This window comes from Pyrus communis, chromosome 4 (assembly GCF_041283825.1).
Source record: "Pyrus communis isolate YQ-2024b chromosome 4, ASM4128382v1, whole genome shotgun sequence".
Lineage (NCBI taxonomy): Eukaryota > Viridiplantae > Streptophyta > Magnoliopsida > Rosales > Rosaceae > Pyrus > Pyrus communis.
In genome coordinates, this window is record NC_142568.1 from 23,734,938 (window position 1) to 23,751,176 (window position 16,239).

At 36.8% G+C, this 16,239-nt stretch overlaps 3 protein-coding genes and 1 pseudogene across 6 annotated transcripts; 2 read left to right on the plus strand and 2 right to left on the minus strand.

The window, feature by feature from the left end:
* Positions 1 to 992: 992 nt before the first annotated feature.
* Positions 993 to 2,639, plus strand: LOC137721809 (pentatricopeptide repeat-containing protein At5g66520-like; annotated as a pseudogene).
* A 2,260-nt stretch (positions 2,640 to 4,899) lies between these two features.
* LOC137721664 (peroxygenase-like) lies at positions 4,900 to 6,825 on the plus strand. The gene is made up of 6 exons (XM_068460685.2): positions 4,900 to 5,118; positions 5,365 to 5,514; positions 5,599 to 5,684; positions 5,902 to 5,996; positions 6,238 to 6,363; positions 6,449 to 6,825. Exons 1-6 carry the CDS (start codon positions 4,995 to 4,997, stop codon positions 6,600 to 6,602), a joined length of 735 nt encoding a protein of 244 aa, XP_068316786.1. The 5' UTR covers positions 4,900 to 4,994; the 3' UTR covers positions 6,603 to 6,825.
* Positions 6,826 to 7,181: 356 nt separating this feature from the next.
* On the minus strand, positions 7,182 to 8,966 carry EMB2171 (Ribosomal protein L14p/L23e family protein). Its single transcript, XM_068460678.2, has 4 exons — positions 8,808 to 8,966; positions 8,358 to 8,642; positions 7,668 to 7,709; positions 7,182 to 7,372 (listed from the first exon to the last, which is right to left on the minus strand). Exons 1-4 carry the CDS (start codon positions 8,818 to 8,820, stop codon positions 7,290 to 7,292), a joined length of 423 nt encoding a protein of 140 aa, XP_068316779.1. The 5' UTR covers positions 8,821 to 8,966; the 3' UTR covers positions 7,182 to 7,289.
* Positions 8,967 to 9,973: 1,007 nt separating this feature from the next.
* On the minus strand, positions 9,974 to 15,667 carry SUVR4 (SET-domain containing protein lysine methyltransferase family protein). Of its 4 annotated transcripts, none has more exons than XM_068460699.2 (9): positions 15,233 to 15,667; positions 14,029 to 14,301; positions 13,273 to 13,525; positions 12,164 to 12,852; positions 11,561 to 11,826; positions 11,093 to 11,159; positions 10,936 to 10,986; positions 10,703 to 10,814; positions 9,974 to 10,262 (listed from the first exon to the last, which is right to left on the minus strand). In XM_068460699.2, exons 2-9 carry the CDS (start codon positions 14,209 to 14,211, stop codon positions 10,240 to 10,242), a joined length of 1,644 nt encoding a protein of 547 aa, XP_068316800.2. In that variant the 5' UTR covers positions 14,212 to 14,301; positions 15,233 to 15,667; the 3' UTR covers positions 9,974 to 10,239. The 4 variants fall into 4 exon arrangements, with proteins under 4 accessions (XP_068316800.2, XP_088549267.1, XP_088549268.1 ...); XM_088693141.1 differs by having other exon boundaries at positions 12,164 to 12,843; positions 15,233 to 15,436; XM_088693142.1 differs by having other exon boundaries at positions 12,164 to 12,843; positions 14,952 to 15,413.
* Between the last annotated feature and the right edge of the window lie 572 nt (positions 15,668 to 16,239).

The window sequence follows — 16,239 nt, forward strand, 5'->3', positions numbered from 1 at the left end:
TGTTAGTTATTTAGCGATTGTACTTCTATAGGATCGCTAGGTAACTAGCAACTTTTTTCAAAGACAATAGGAATAAAAGTACCGATCGTAACATTTTTACCTTTCCTTTTTTCTTTTTCTTTTTCCATTGAATTTCTTTTTCTTCTTGCGTAACTTTATTTGGATTCAAACACCTTTTATATTTATATCCTTATTTTCGAATTTTTTGACATGGATTATAAGAAAATTTTCACCAAAAATACATTTTGTAGAATATAAAGATGATAGTTTCGTGTTGTGGTATGGGCAAGACGAAAATTTAACAAAAATAAAACTTAAAATAAATAAAATTAATGGTTTAGACGCAAGGAGACGCAGTTCAAACTCACGCTCAAGCCCAAACTTATGCGGCCCACTAGAAAGCTCAAGGCGCAGTAGAAGCAGTGGAGGCCTATGAGGTTTAGTGTTTAGGGGCATGTGAATAGTAACACCATGAGTTCAAGTGTTTAGTGGCGTGTTAATAATAACACCCTGAGTTCAGCATGTCTCATTGCCCAGCGTATTCAAATTTTTTTTCCATCGCCACAACACAGCAGAGAAATGTTTTTTTTTTTCCCTTAAATAGGGGTTACTATGTTACAACTTATGACTTTAGTGCGTATCCTATAATGGTTGATAGTGACTTATAATATGCCTACCCCAGGCAACAATGCATTGTCTGGCCAACTATGGTTGACCCTTAAGATTAAAACGAAATCATACCCCTTATTGATAACAGCCTACAAATGCCCTATTCCGACACCAATGCTTCATGCAGGCAACAACGGTCGATCCATGGAATTAATACTAAACGCACCCTTTATAAATGCCTTATCCCTGGCACCTATGTTTTGTACGACGAACCATGGCTGACACATGAGATTAAAACTAAATCCTACCCCTTATAAATGCCTTACCCCTGACACCTATGTTTTGTAGTACGAAGTGCAAGAGTATAATTATTTGAACCAAGTTGTAATTGTAAACACCCCATATCTCCATACTTTTCTTGGGACCGCCCAAAGGGTAACCCGCCAATTCAGATGATTCAGAAAACCGTTAAAAGCAACGGCCTTGTTTCCCTCCCACAAAAATGCAAAAGCCTAAACCAGCTCAAGCAAATCCACGCCCCCATCCGTACATGCCGTCTACCCGAAAACCTGTACGCCATTGCTCTGCTCCTCTCCGCGGCAGCAACCTCCAAAGATGCTTCCTTTTTATCCTACGCGTGCTCAATTTTCAAGCACCACCATAACCACCGCAACATCTTCATGTACAACACCATGATCAGAGGATGTGTTCAGTCGCACTCGCCGGTTCCCGCCATTTCGTACTATTTAGACATGTTGAATTATGGGTTTGTTCCGAATAACTACACTTTTCCGCCGTTGATTAAAGCATGCACGATTCTCGCACTGAATTTGAAGCTCAGTGGTCGATTAGTTCATGGCCATGTGATTCAGTTCGGGTATGGTGACGACCCTTTTGTTATTAGCTCGCTGATTGAGTTTTATGCCGTAATCTATGATATGGAAACTGCAAAGATGGTGTTTGATAAAAGTCCTAACAGGGATGTGGTAGTGTGGACGGCAATGATTAACGGGTAAGGGAAGACAGGGAATGTTGAGAATGCTCGAGCCTTGTTTGACGAAATGCCAGAGAGAAACACCATATCTTGGAGTGCGATGATGGCTGCGTATTCTCGGGTGAACGACTTCAGGGAGGTGCTTTCTTTATTTAGGCAAATGCAAGAAGCAGGCACAAAGCCTAATGAGTCGGTTCTTGTTAGTGTTCTGACTGCCTCTGCTCATCTCGGTGCGGTCACACAAGGACTATGGGTGCACTCCTATGCTAAAAGGTGCAATCTTGAATTGAACACGAGATTGGCCACTACTCGAAATGCGGATATGTGGAAGCAGCATTACGGGTTTTTGAGGGCATTCTTAACAAATGCTAAAGCGTGGAACGCTATGATCGCTGGAGTTGCAATTAATGGGGATGCATTGAAATCACTTGAACTCTTGAATAAAATGGTTTTAGATAGGATACAACCCACAGAGACCACATTTGTTGCCGTTCTCTCGGCTTGCACACATGCAAAAACGGTTGACCTATTGGCTAGAGCAGGCATGGTGGAGGAAGCTGAGAAATTTATAGAGGACAAGATGGGAGGGCTAGGAAGGGGTGATGCCAACGTGTGGGGAGCATTACTGGCTGCATGTAGAGTTCATGGGAATGTTGAAGTTGGCAACAGAACTTGGAAGAGTTCATGGGAGTAACCGACTGTGGCATTCATGTTCTTTCGTATAATTTGTACAAGGAAGCTGGCTGGGAATTGGAGGCGAAAAGAGTCAGAAATATGATCTATGAAGCGGGAATGAAGAAGAAACCTGGTTCCAGTGTGATAGAGGTAAATGGCACGGGCGAAGAATTCTTTGTTGGTGATCTTTATCATCCACAAGCAGAAGAAATGGTTAATATGCTCAACTTCTTTCGTAAAATGGTGAATTTTGAGGATATTTGAGGAGGTATCCGTTTTATTTTTCATAATTTTATGTAACTCTGTTATTTTATTTTTCATAATTTAATGCAGAGATGAATAAATATATTTTACCGGTTAATTTACAGAAAGCATGAAACATATTAACCTGCAGTTGTTCGATTCTCGAACCTGCTTCCACAAAACTAAACAAGCATGACTCAAAAACACTCATCAATCACATTTATAGAGAAAAGAATATTGTGACGGATCAGTTGGTTAACTGAAGTTATAATATGAATATTGGTGTTCTTGTATTTGATGAACCTCCCGTTTAGATTAGATCAGCTCTCATTGATGATGCTGCTGGAGTCTCTCAGACTCGTTTCACTGGTGTTTTGTAGTTCTCTTTGGATTATAATCCCCGTTCTTCACATAAAAAATAAAATAAAATAACACTCATCATTATGTAAACTGAATAATACATTACAGTACACCTTCAGCTTTTCAACTAGAAGAATATTGTATTGAACATTACCATATATGATAAGCTGGTAAGATCTACATGGCCGCCGCCTGCCATGCACACAAGGAAGGTGGGACCCATTTAAAAGTGGTCCCTCTTTGTCTTTTGACGTTATTTCCCATTTATTCTTGGGTCCACTTGCAAAATTTTTATTTTCCTTGGAAAGGATTTTTTTTTTCTTTGGAAAGTAATTTTCTTTTCTTTGGAAATTATTTTTTTTCTTAAATCAACGATATTATTTATACTAAAATGAGGGGAAGACAAAACCTTAAAATGAGTTAGCAATAATGGTTTAAATACGTCTTTGATGAGAATTGAACCTAAAATCTTTATTTTACAAGTGAAAAGAAATATCACTAGATCGAGTACTAAGGGGCAGAAAGTAATTTTGTTAGTAAACAAAATAAAAAGTAATTTTGCAAAATTAAAATGTGACCTTTTTTTTAATAAATTTATGGTTTATAGCAAAAAGGTAAAAAGATACCACCGCTATAATTAGTGTGTTTATTCAAGAATGTAACGTTGTAAACCTAAAATAGAATTTCTAGAAGATTTAGAGATCAATTGTCATAAACTTTGTATTATTTATAAAGCAAAAAAGACCACCATAATTGGTATAAATAAAGTTACAAGGTTTGGAAACGCAATTCACGTGCACTTGAGCCGTTCGCTCTGTCTTTGGCCCTCTCTCTCTCACCCACTCTGAAAGTTAGTCTTACAACAACCATAGGGTTTTATGTAAATTTGGTCAATTACTCATTGCTCCTTTATCACATGAATTGAGCTTTCCTTCCACATAATATGGATCATTTTTCATGTTCATGTGACTTTTTTTTTAACTAATCGAGGTTCATAAATATGTTTCTGTTGATAAAGGATAAGATTAAACTACAAAAAGGGGGATTTGAAAATGAAATCTAGGGTGTAAGGGCAAAAATTCTTAACCAACTGAGTTACAAGTCACTTGCAGAATGTTCGTGTAACTTGCTTTGAAACCTTTTTTTTTCAATTATTTTATTGAGAGGAGAGTACAAACTACTACAATAATTTAGAAAAATGAGAATTTCGAAGCCGGAACACATGTGTGAAAATTTAGGAGTTATGGTGGAAAAGAAAAAAAAAATTAAGGGAGTATGTTAGCGAGTTTAAATTGAAATTATCTATATATCTTTAGCTTTGAGAACAATCATTGAATCATCATTGCAATCAGGGCAATCAAGATTTAGCCAATTTACTCATTCATGATCTTCTGGACAGGTAGTCAAACATATTTTCAAGAAGATTTAAATTCACGGATCAACGATTCATTACTAATCACATTAATATTGTTTTAACTTGCATTCTACGACCTACTAGCACAAGAGACATGAGGTTTTCTAGCAAAAAAAAAAAAAATAGACATGCGGTTTTATCACCAAATATTATGATGTCATTATACATGCAAGATGAATCGGGGTTACAAAATAATTACTGTGATAGTAAAGCGCTCTTAAGTTCAACAAGTGAAAACATTCGTTATACATTTTAACTTAATCTGTTAAATTTCCAATGTATGATTCTTGTTATCTTCAATGTAAAGGCGACCAACATGGCAAATAGATTCTCATCATGCACTCCAGCTATGATACTTTTTTACACGAGTGCATGATGATTAATTATTAATATTATATTATAACACGTAAGTTGATATCATACTATATTTATATATAATATTGCACATAAATTAGTAAAACCATACGATAGTGTTGAAAAGTAGAAAATAGAAGCGATAACCACTGCGAGTCGCTTGGAGTTTGTTGTGCTTAATTTTCATCTTCTTAATTTTCAAAATGATTTGTTCTATATTAATTAATATTTAGAGTAATTAATTACAATCACAGAGAAAATTAAGTTCCTTGTGAACATAATTATTAGCTGAAGTGCTGAAAGAGAGAGAGGGAGAGAGAGGGAGAGAGAGGGAGAGAGAGAGAGATGGCAGCAGATCAGGGCCAGCAGCAGGCATCCAGTGAGTCCATGGCAACGGTGGCTGAGAAGGCTCCGATCACCGCGGAGAGGAAGGTCCGCAATGATTTGGAGACCAAGCTCCCCAAACCATGTATGTGTATATTATGGTCGTACATTTTGCTTTTTACAATGATATTGATAGATTATTGATGATATATTCACAGTATATGTTCTTTAATATAAAAAATATACGTTCGTTCCATGGCCGAACTATTGGTTTAAGTTTTACCTTTATGTTCTAGAAAATTAGCGATAGTTTCACATGATCACATGCATAATAATGCATGAATCAACTGCTTAATTTTTATTTTTTTTAATTAAATCTTGTTAATTTCAGACATGCCTAGGGCTATGATTGCACCTGATATGGAGAACATCAATGGCACAGCGGGCCATAAGCATTCCAACATGTCTGTGCTTCAACAGCATGCAGCTTTCTTCGACCAAGACAACGATGGCATAATCTACCCTTCTGAAACATTCAGAGGTAAATCAATTTTGAAGTTTTAGGGTTTGCGATTGTCATGTCACGTACAAAAATGGATCGTCTTACTTGAATCTGTTCTTGCAGGATTTCGTGCCCTCGGGTTTAATCCGGTTGCTTCATTCCTTTTCATGGTTCTTGTCCATGCAGCCATGAGTTATGCTACTCTTCCTGTAAGTTTACCAAAGTTTGAACAGACAAGGCGAGATATTCTAATCTAGTCTAATTTATGAGACGGGATTCGAACTTGGGTGCAAGGGTGCACGCAAGCACACTATCCTTACGCACATTTGCGGCAATATTTAACTTTTAACAGCCAACTATCTGCATTATCTGATTTATTTGTCACTAGAACTGCTTAATTTTTGTATTCATTTTCTTCTTCTGCAGACATGGATACCGTCGCCTTTCTTTGCAATTCACATAAAGAACATACACATGGCAAAGCATGGAAGTGACTCAGGGACGTATGACACAGAGGGAAGGTAAGAATACCTGCCCATAAACCTAAGGAAGGGTCTCTCAGATGTGATTGTTCGATTCGAAACTTGTGTTATAGATTATTTGAAGAATTATCTGTTCATGAGATTTGACGTCATTACCTCCTCCAGTAAAATGGGGAAACTACGTGTCACTAGACCGCTAGACCGGATGATCATTACTGTCGGGGTTCTACTATAACTACTGCAAACTTTATATATCTTTGCCTTGCATTGTATGCTGCAGGTACATTCCTGCAAATCTGGAGAACATGTTCAGCAAGTATGCCCGCACCGTGCCTGATAAGCTTTCATTCAAGGAGCTTTGGCACATGACTCAGGCTAACCGTGACGCTTTTGATTTCTTTGGCTGGTCGGTCTCTCTCTCTCTTTCTCTCGAGCACACGCAAAAACATAATGCGGAAGTGCAGTTCATTAATTTTCGTTACTGTTTGCAGGATTGCAAGTAAACTGGAATGGGGAGTTCTGTATGTTCTTGCAAAAGATGAAAACGGTTACTTGGCAAAGGAAGCCGTGAGACGCTGTTTCGATGGAAGCTTGTTCGAGTACTGTTCGAAGTTGCAGAAGGGCGCTGTTGGTAAGATGGGATGATGAGGAGCAAAGCAGAAGATCGAACGGTTCGTTAATGAGCTGCAGATTGTGTTTCGTATTAGTTTTTGAGAGCTTTCTTTTGGTCTGAGCTTCGATAGACTGATAAGTGATGATAGAAAGAGGCTTAAATAATGTGACTTAAAGGAGTTGAGTTGGATGAACAACTCCTAGACTTCTCAATTGTTCCAATTTCCAACTCAGTAAAAGCCTCTGATTTTTCCTACGTTTAAAACTGTTAGCGTTAAAATTCTTTAGTCGCAGCTAAACTGGTCTCATGAGTTCATAGCCAAAGTTGCATTCCGTGCCAATGAAATGAACCAATGAAATGAAGGACGTGGAAGTTTTTTGTGGCGTCATCATATTGCTCTGAGAAGAACTTGTGTAGGGTTTAGGGTTGAGATCAACTCAAACCAGTCTACCACACCTTAATGCAGTAGTTCGATTTGGCAATGCAATCACGCAAAAATCGCGCAACCGAAATAGATCTATGACAGATCAATAAGGGTCGGGAAGAAAAAGGAGAAAGAAATGGACTGAGACACGACAGTGAAAATTTAATATCCCGAAAACTAGCAAACATTTAAACGAAAGAGGATCCATTTCATAATCATAACAGAGTCTACGTGATAATGAATTTAACATCCAGAAAACCAGCAAAAACATCCTAAAGACAGAAAAGATAAGAACTTAAACGATGGCATTGGCAGCACTTGCAATTCTTGGCCACAGATCGGCGCATTCCTTTCCAATAGGTCCGGTGATTGCAGACCCTACAACAATACCAAGAAAATATGAGTTAGTATTCAGTATAATAAGTGCAAGTGAAATGATGAACATTATTACGATGATGGTCCTACAATGTTAAAAGTTAACAACAGTAACGTCAGATGACGCAATTATTTTCCAATCAGCTGAAACTAAGACAACATTACTTGGGACTTCAAGGCTACATAATCAATGAGTTTAATCAATAATGCATGCTCTGTAAAGCTCCGAAACCACACAATAGTTTATTATCGTATTGAAGTTATTAATAGGCGGAGATGTTATAGAATCGCTACGCACCTTTCATTTCTCCCTTCGGATTGACAATGACACCAGCATTATCTGCATCACAAGAACAGTCATGGTCAGAAACCTTGAGAAGCAGAACCATGTTATCATCATAAGAGCAGATCTTAAACTAAAAGCACACCGAGATACTTCAATTTTCAAAATGCGCTAAACTAATACTGCAACGCATAATATTTACAACCTTCTTCCTAAATTCTCCACATTGTCCGAACCAAAAATGGTCAGCTTAATGTCAAATTCATATGAAAATAAAACGCACCGGATGTTAACAAAAAGTAAATAATCAATCAGAGTAACCATCCTAAACAACCATTCAAACTCCAAAATCCCCAATTTCCCACAACTATTCCCCAAACAATATTAACAAAAACAAGGTGATGCAGGAGAACATGGAACTACAAAGTCCAACTACCAAAACAAAAACAAGGTGATCCCGACATCCCGAAAACTTCCACATTTGCTATAAGCATTCGTTTCAATCTGACTCAAAACCAATCAAACACTTTTGCTTCCTCTAAACATGTTAATACCATGACAAAGGAACATAATGCATCCAATAAAAACACAATTAACAACCTTCAAATTACACGAAAACACCGTCCTTTCGGTTTTTTTTCCTCTAAATATATTCATATCAACACAAAGGAACATCATTTATCCAATACAAACACAATTAACTACCTTCAAAGTACATGAAAACCCCGTCCTTTCGGCGCCACGGCTTGCGCTGGCGGACAATGACGGCCGGCAAGACCTTCTTTCGGAGGTCAGGCTTGCCCTTCTTGACAGTAGCCATCACCATGTCACCAACACAAGCAGAAGGAAGGCGATTGAGGCGACCCTTGATTCCCTTCACGGAGATGATGTAAAGGTTCTTGGCACCGGTGTTGTCGGCGCAGTTCACGGTGGCGGCCACCGGCAGACCCAGCGACATCCGGAACTTGTTTCCGGCGGACCCTCCACGCCCTGCAATTTAAACGAATCGAAAATTAAACAAATTAATTAACTTTTAACATCGAACAGAAAAACCCATCAAGTTCTGATTGGTTGCTGAGAAAATTTTGGATCAGAAAGCAGGAAAGTTTGAATCTTTGAAAGACCCAGAAATACTAAAACGAGAGAGAGAGAGACCTCGTTTCGACATAGCTGCACCAGAGAGGCTTCAGATCTCAAGAGTGAGAAGTGTGACAGTGGTTTTGGGCGACGGAGGCTAAATATTAGTGAGGTTCTAGGGTTTTTCGTCTACACAAAAATTGAGAGGAAAAATATAGTATAATTATTGAAAATATTAAAATGTATTTTGATAAATCAATAAAATTATAACATAGTACAAGTGAGATTTTTTTTTTTTTTTTTTAATGTGAAAGTATTAAAAAGAAGTGGGTAAAATCAAATAATTAGAAATATTTGAGTACACTTTACATTCAAAACCGAAGTTGTTTCTGCATACTAATTTATACTGGTTCAATTTATAAAAAGAAACATCGGTTGCTAGTTAGAAATATAACTTAAGTCTCATGATTTCGTAATATTCTATTATAATTTTTCTTTTCTTTAGTTCTATGCCCGTTGTCAACCGAAAAAAAAAAAAAGAGTGAACAAGTAAGGGCACGCTAAGTTAACATTTTACAGTATTATACATTATACCAACATTCTTTTAAATATTTATGCATAATCGTTATCTTCTTAAATAACTAATTTTAACTAATTTTATACTCGGATTTATTTATAGATGTGATTTTCGCACATTCTTTTTATTCTTTTATACACCCATGTTTAATTCTGACCGTTGATTTTATTTGACTTATTCAATTTGATGATCATAAATAAAGAGGGATATGTAAGAAGCTAAAAATGACATGTGAAAATCACTTCCCTATATATATTAAGGGGTGATTGATACATTAGTTAGACACTCGTCATTTATGAAATTCTAACCTATGACCTTTCATTATTTTTCAATCAATTAGTTGATATTTTCGACCTAAAAAAAATAGTTGATATTTAAACTTATGAATGATAATTAGTTCCTCTAATTACATTGACCTACAAATCCTTGTAGGGCATCAATTTCCCTTCATTTAGGACAGGGGAGAACAACACCCTTGTATAAAGACTTTTTCTTACCAAAACTGAAAACATGAGGTCATTTCTCAATGTTAAATGGGCACAAATTTTGGAAGATGAAATAAGAGAAACAAAAAAGTAAAAGGAAAATTAATGATAATAACTTGAAAACTTTGAGTTTTAACGATAAGGACAAAATAAATGATAAAGTAAATAGTATCCGAATTGACTTTTTAGTGTAAAAATATGGTTTTTCATTAAAATGAACCTGCAGCTTTTCGTTAAAGTTCCCATAAAAAGTAAGAAACCTAAATAATATCATCCTGTGTATAAAACACAGCTTCTACTACAGCTTCTACAAAAGTTCATCTCCAACATTCTGCTTACATTTTCCTCCTCCAACACAAAATTCTCCAGTTTCGGAGCTCTGAAGGAAGCACTGCCATACTCGAATGATCGGCCGCAGGTTCTCGGTACCAGTGATAGTTATCATCAGCTATCCCAACACAAATCTTTTCCCTGCACATTAAAACAGCGATAATTACCAGCAACGAAGAGGGTTTGAAGTAGATAAACTTAAAAGTTTTCGTAACTGGAGGGCGGAGCATAATCTGCAACATTGACCCTTTTCGTTTCACATTCAAATTCATTCATCTTCTATACTTCTTGTTAGGCATCCCAAACTTGGTTTCACTTCATAGACTATCGAAAATATTGTAATGTGCAAGCAGTGCCATGTAAAAACCGTAAAACCAAGTGACATATCGCTCATCCCTATCTTCGTTGTAGAACATGACATCTACAAACCAAAAACCCTACTTAAAAGTTAAAACTATATCGGATACATAGCTGGATTTTCGCAAAATCTATTTCAGTAGAGCATTTGATGTTTGTGGCGTGTGGACCGCATATAAAAATAAGCTATGAATGCCTTTCTAAGATGTGTAGTATTAGTTTACCTCTGCGTTCTTTCCGTCCATTCTGTTTCTTTCCCCGGCAAGCTACACTACCACAATTACACGAAAATGCCTCTATAGGGTGTCCATGATCATCAAAGTCAATACCATAATCCTGTAAAAGGATTTTCCTCATCATTTTGTGAACACAAACTTATTAATATATGGAAACAGAAACATCGACCATAGAAGATAAATTATAGCAAACATATAACAGTAGGCAAACGTTCACTCACCCACGACAGCTCTTCAAATGCATTCACTTTCCTGGTAGTAAAAAAGGCAAGCTGCAGACTCACAAAGAAGGTAATCAGAGAAGCTCTTTCGCACGGTGTATAATTACAGTGTGTATGTGTGTGTGAGCATTGACATGGAAAGCAACCCAACCCATACGTGATAGTAGTGACGGTCAGGAGTCTCCACTTGAACTGGGATATCAATCAAGTTTGCATCATAGCATCTGGAATCACGAGATTATTCAAACAAACACAAGTTCAATACAGGCAGACGATTCGCAAGCATAGCTATTGATTAAAAACTTCAGATTTAGATGATCTCTGTTGAGTTCAATGAATATGACAATTGTTCTTAATAGTTTATAAGATGCAAGAAGTTCGACTTGTTTTTTTAACTTGGTAGGAATTAATGGTGAACTTTCCGACAACTTATGCTAAGATTCCTCAACTCTAAGTCGTAGCACCGAAATGGCAAGCGTACTAAGGATTAAAAATGCAGGTACATATACAATTTATAAAGACGTGCAAATGGCAAAGGTGACCTGCTTAGTGTAAGACAAAGATAAAGCAATGAACAGTCACCAAAATATACATAAACTAAGATGCACACGAATTGAAGTATTACCTATGATTGATAAATCTGGCAACATTTCCATGTGATGTTGCATCAAGACAAAGGGCATCATCATCCTTCAAAATTCGCTCTGAGCCCCAATCTCCATCTAGCAATACGGGGTAGGTATGTCTCTTAGCTCCACTGCTTTGGTTATTTCTCTCGTATAATTCCGTGTTGGTCAGTATCTCCCCAACATATTCACAGACAAATGTCCCCTTCTGCAAGACCTCTAATGTCCTAACACCCCAGCCTTTCCCTTCAGGAGTCACGAATACCTGAAGCATATCAGAACAAGAAATGCTTACTGATTAGTTGAGAATTAACGATCATTTTCCATGGATGCTTCAAAAGAAACTACAAGATTAAGAATAGCACAAAAATAAAGAAATAAAAGTTATCCTGAAGTATTATGTAACTTCAACCAGTAAATTCCTTAAGAACATACAGACAGTAATAGTTTTGACACCTAACAGTTAAAAAGCGTCTCTTTACTATACTTCTTCGAACTTAGATAGTTAGATGCAATGTGGAGGTAACGAAACTCATAGTAGTTTTGGTATGACAGTTCAAAGTCCAAAACGGTAGTTCCTAATGAAAGAAAGTGAAACTAACCTGTAACTTACAAGAAATACCCCTTTGCACTACCCGATTTCCACACGACAAGTCACATCCACATTTTCTCCAGCATTCCTTTATAAACTTCCTGATGTGGTGACCTTTGCATTTTTCAGGGTAGTACTCGTTCTTAGACCTCTCATTTGGACAGTCTTGACAATAAACAAAGTTGTGCACCTCTGGTTCCTTGACACAAGCTGCTAAAAAATCTTCTTTTAGTAGGCCTTGTGGTGTATACACATACTCCCCACCTGTTTCACGAGCACATGCACATGGTATTGCCACTGAAAGACAATCTCCAGAGCAGTCAGTGCAGCAATCTTCATCTGAAATCCGAGCTAGTGAGATATTCACATTGGCATTTTGGTAGATTATATTGTGCGGTATGTAATTGAACTTTGGCAGGCACTCATTTCCAGTTTCATCTACCAATGATATTTTCACCTTCTCCGTAGATTTCGTAATGTCACGGAAAAAATTGACTGGCTTCCTGTCCTCGCAAGTGATGGGACAGCTTGAATCCACACCATTTAAATCAGCCTGTGAACGTTCTGTTCCACATTGTCGATTCTTCGGTCTTGAAACATGGTTATCCCCGCAAGTGAAGTCACGAGCAGTTCTACCCACTTCAGTAGAGGATGATCCAGAGTTACCCCCAGTTGAACCTCGAGACGAATCTGGAAGAGCTAGACAACATAATTATGGGTAGTCAGGATAAGAAAGTAATCATATTTATGGAGGATTGGAATGAGTTGGATAAATCTTGGATAACCCTCAATGTGTGTTGAAGGAAAACATATATGCCAACTTCCAAAATTTGTAAGGTCGAAGATGAATTAGTCATGAAAGAAATTATCGCTCTCAATCCTACTATTTTGGGGGGATTGGGAAGAGAATCATGATAAGTTTCCATAATACCTAATTCAACTCCTATCATTAACATTGACAATTTTGTAAGTAAGCATTTATTTCTTCATTCAACATACATTGAATCTAGTGAGTTATCCAATACAATCCTTGACACAAAACGAGGGCCTAAAGGAACGGATTATGACCATCTTGTAACAGATAACAATAATATCATACAGTGGGAAGAAAAGAAGTACCTGGACGTCTCACCGGTACTGCACGTTCGAAAGAAGATGAAATGGTGTCTGTGCCTTCCTCTGTTTTTGGAATCACCAAGTCTTTCTTGTGATTATCAATTGAAATTTTTCTATCTCCAGAGACCAGATGAGGTGCAATGGGTTTCTTTCCTCTGTCATTGGCCACAGCAGCTCTGCCATTGACCAAATGCAGCCTTTTTCCTGGTCTTTCAGACCCATCAAGCTCCATAGCTTCTCTTTTCTCTTCTTTTCCCTATTCCAAAACAGAAAAAGTAAAAGACAAGAACTAGTACAAAGTCCCCTCCAATGCACCGGAAAGTTCCGACTCAAATGTTATATTTCGCTCCAAATGTATCATTTATCCTCCCCAAAACACCGGAATGTTAAAACTGATATATAGCTATTGAGTCAAATCAAACGTTATATTCCGGTTTCAATGTAACTCTCAAGTTTGTGAAGCTCACTCCAACAAGAAAATATGTTATTCAACAAGAAGGATAAGATTTGAATTGTAACGTCAACCATCTCCATTCCACATACCAAAATTATTTAAACTCAAATTTGAGTTTCTACTGCAATGTTTTTCCTTTTATGCACTTTGGTAAGTGTTAAAACCCAAACCCACCACCACTTTTAACCCTAGATGTAAATATATAGGCTAAGCGTTTTGAGTCCATTTGTTCCCAATTTAAACTCTGTCACAAGTGTGTGTGTGTGTGTGTGTCAATAACTACAAGAACAAATAATAGGTCCTACCTTGTTTTCCTTAGAATCGAAATATGCATCTATAAGAGTCCTGTAGTTGTCTTCTTCTATAAGCTCCCACTTTTTATCATACATTCGCAGCAAATCCTTCAGCACCGGTTTGATCTCTGCATCAGGAATCCCCAAGGCCCTCGTCACACGAAACGCGTTTACAACTTTCGGGTTACCAGACATGGCCAATGCAGAAGTTTGATGAACAAGCAATCTCACAAATCAGAGGCCTCTTGCTGTTTAGGTGCTAGTTCCACAGAACCAAAGTTCCACCTGCAATGCAGAAGTTTATACCAAGCAATCAGTTTAATTTGGCAAATCATCTTCGTCAAATCACTAACAAAAACGACTCATAAATTAAAGATTAAGAAATAACACAAAAGGCTTCAAAAAGAAGAGAAATTAATCACTTTTTATACAATATAATTCGAGTTAAACAAGTTTATTATGTCAAAATTAGGTTGTTCACATCCAAAATATCAACCTGACCCACTTTTTAGCTCATTAATGAATCATATCATATTCGTGCTTGTATTAAACAACGTTGAACACCTGTACTAACGAGTCATTATATTCGCGCTTCCATCAAGGAACATACAACGTGAACCCGCTAACTCCATATCGGATTCAACACATGCAAAATACAAGTGGTGGACCAAAAAATTGCAAATTACAAGTGAAACCCCACATACCCCACAAAAGTAACATGACCCACAAATACTGGATAGTTTAGTCCCCTACTAACCTACAATCCCATTAATCCATAAACCACTCGTACCGAAAACAATCAATTCTAATATAATATAATGTAATACTGCACGGATTTCAATATCTTTTTTGCTTTTCGGCATCAGTGGTTCTGTTTGGCTGCCGAGAAAATGCGAGAATTCCCAAAGCTTCCTCATTTTTTTTCTCCCACTTACCAAATAGTGATCACAGGCAGTTCAAAATCAGAAGGATCTGTTTGGATGCCGAGAAAATGTAGGAGTAAATAGAAAAACCGAAGCTTTTCCTCTTCCTCCTCAGCCACAAACTTTCCCACCATCCAAACAACAAGTAGAAGCAGAAAAAAAAATCTGATTACTATAACGCATTGTACGGAATAAACCATCAAATTTCCAGATATAAAAAATAAAAAAAAATAAAGCTGAAAATTCATAGTTTTAGGGTGTGACAGCAAACAAATTTCAGAGAAGGGCTCCACCTGCCGCCATTGTGCAGAGCAAAGAAGGACGGAAGAAAAAAATCGAGTCCGGGGGATCTCCGTCCAGTCCACTCCAGTCTAGCCCCGTCGGAGTGTCTCCTGAGCCGGCGTTCAGGGCTATGATTTAGACCGGTCCTTCTGTTGAAGACGGCTTGAGAGAATATTTTTGCTCACCATTCTCAAGTTGTGGCGATGTTCAATATCTCATTTATCACCGTTAGATAGAATTAAATTTTGAGATCTGTAGTGAAATTGAATAGACAAATCTCAAAATTCTAAAGGAAAATTAACAAAAAGTTAAAAAAAAACTTTAATTTTAATAAAAAATAACAAATAAAAATGTAATGAATAGTAAGTAAATAGTAAAAATATAATTTTTTATTAAAAATCACAGTACCGTTTCATTAAAATTTTCAAATTTTAAATATCCAATATTTTTATCTATGGGCATTACAATAACTTAATGAATAAAAATGCACTCCGGCATGATGTGTGCTTTTTGCATGATTAAGGGCCCACCACGACACAGATGTTACTTAGCACTATACTCTATTACATTATTCTAGTTTTTAAACTGAAAAATTTTTAATTCAATTTATATAAATAACGAATTTAATACTAAATTAATAATCTTCATCCAAATCCATTATGAAATATATTATTGTATAACAACAACAACAAAAAACGCACTTTAAAATTTGTTTGATAAATTTGGTCAATTGAATCTAGAAAAGTGTGCAGATAGAAGTAAATCATATTCGTAAGTTACAGGTAGAAAACAAAGTAACGAATGTCGAGGAGCTGAATAAATAGAAAATACTGAATTTAGGTTTAGAAGGAATTTGCAAGATTAAAGGAAAGATTTTTCAATGTAACTGACACATGAGATGGTATATAGTGTATTCTATATAAATAGTGGGATGTATGAGTCAAAACTTAATAACTTTAAAAACAAAATTTCTCACCTTTTATATAAAAACACATAATGTATCATTCGTGTTTCCGTC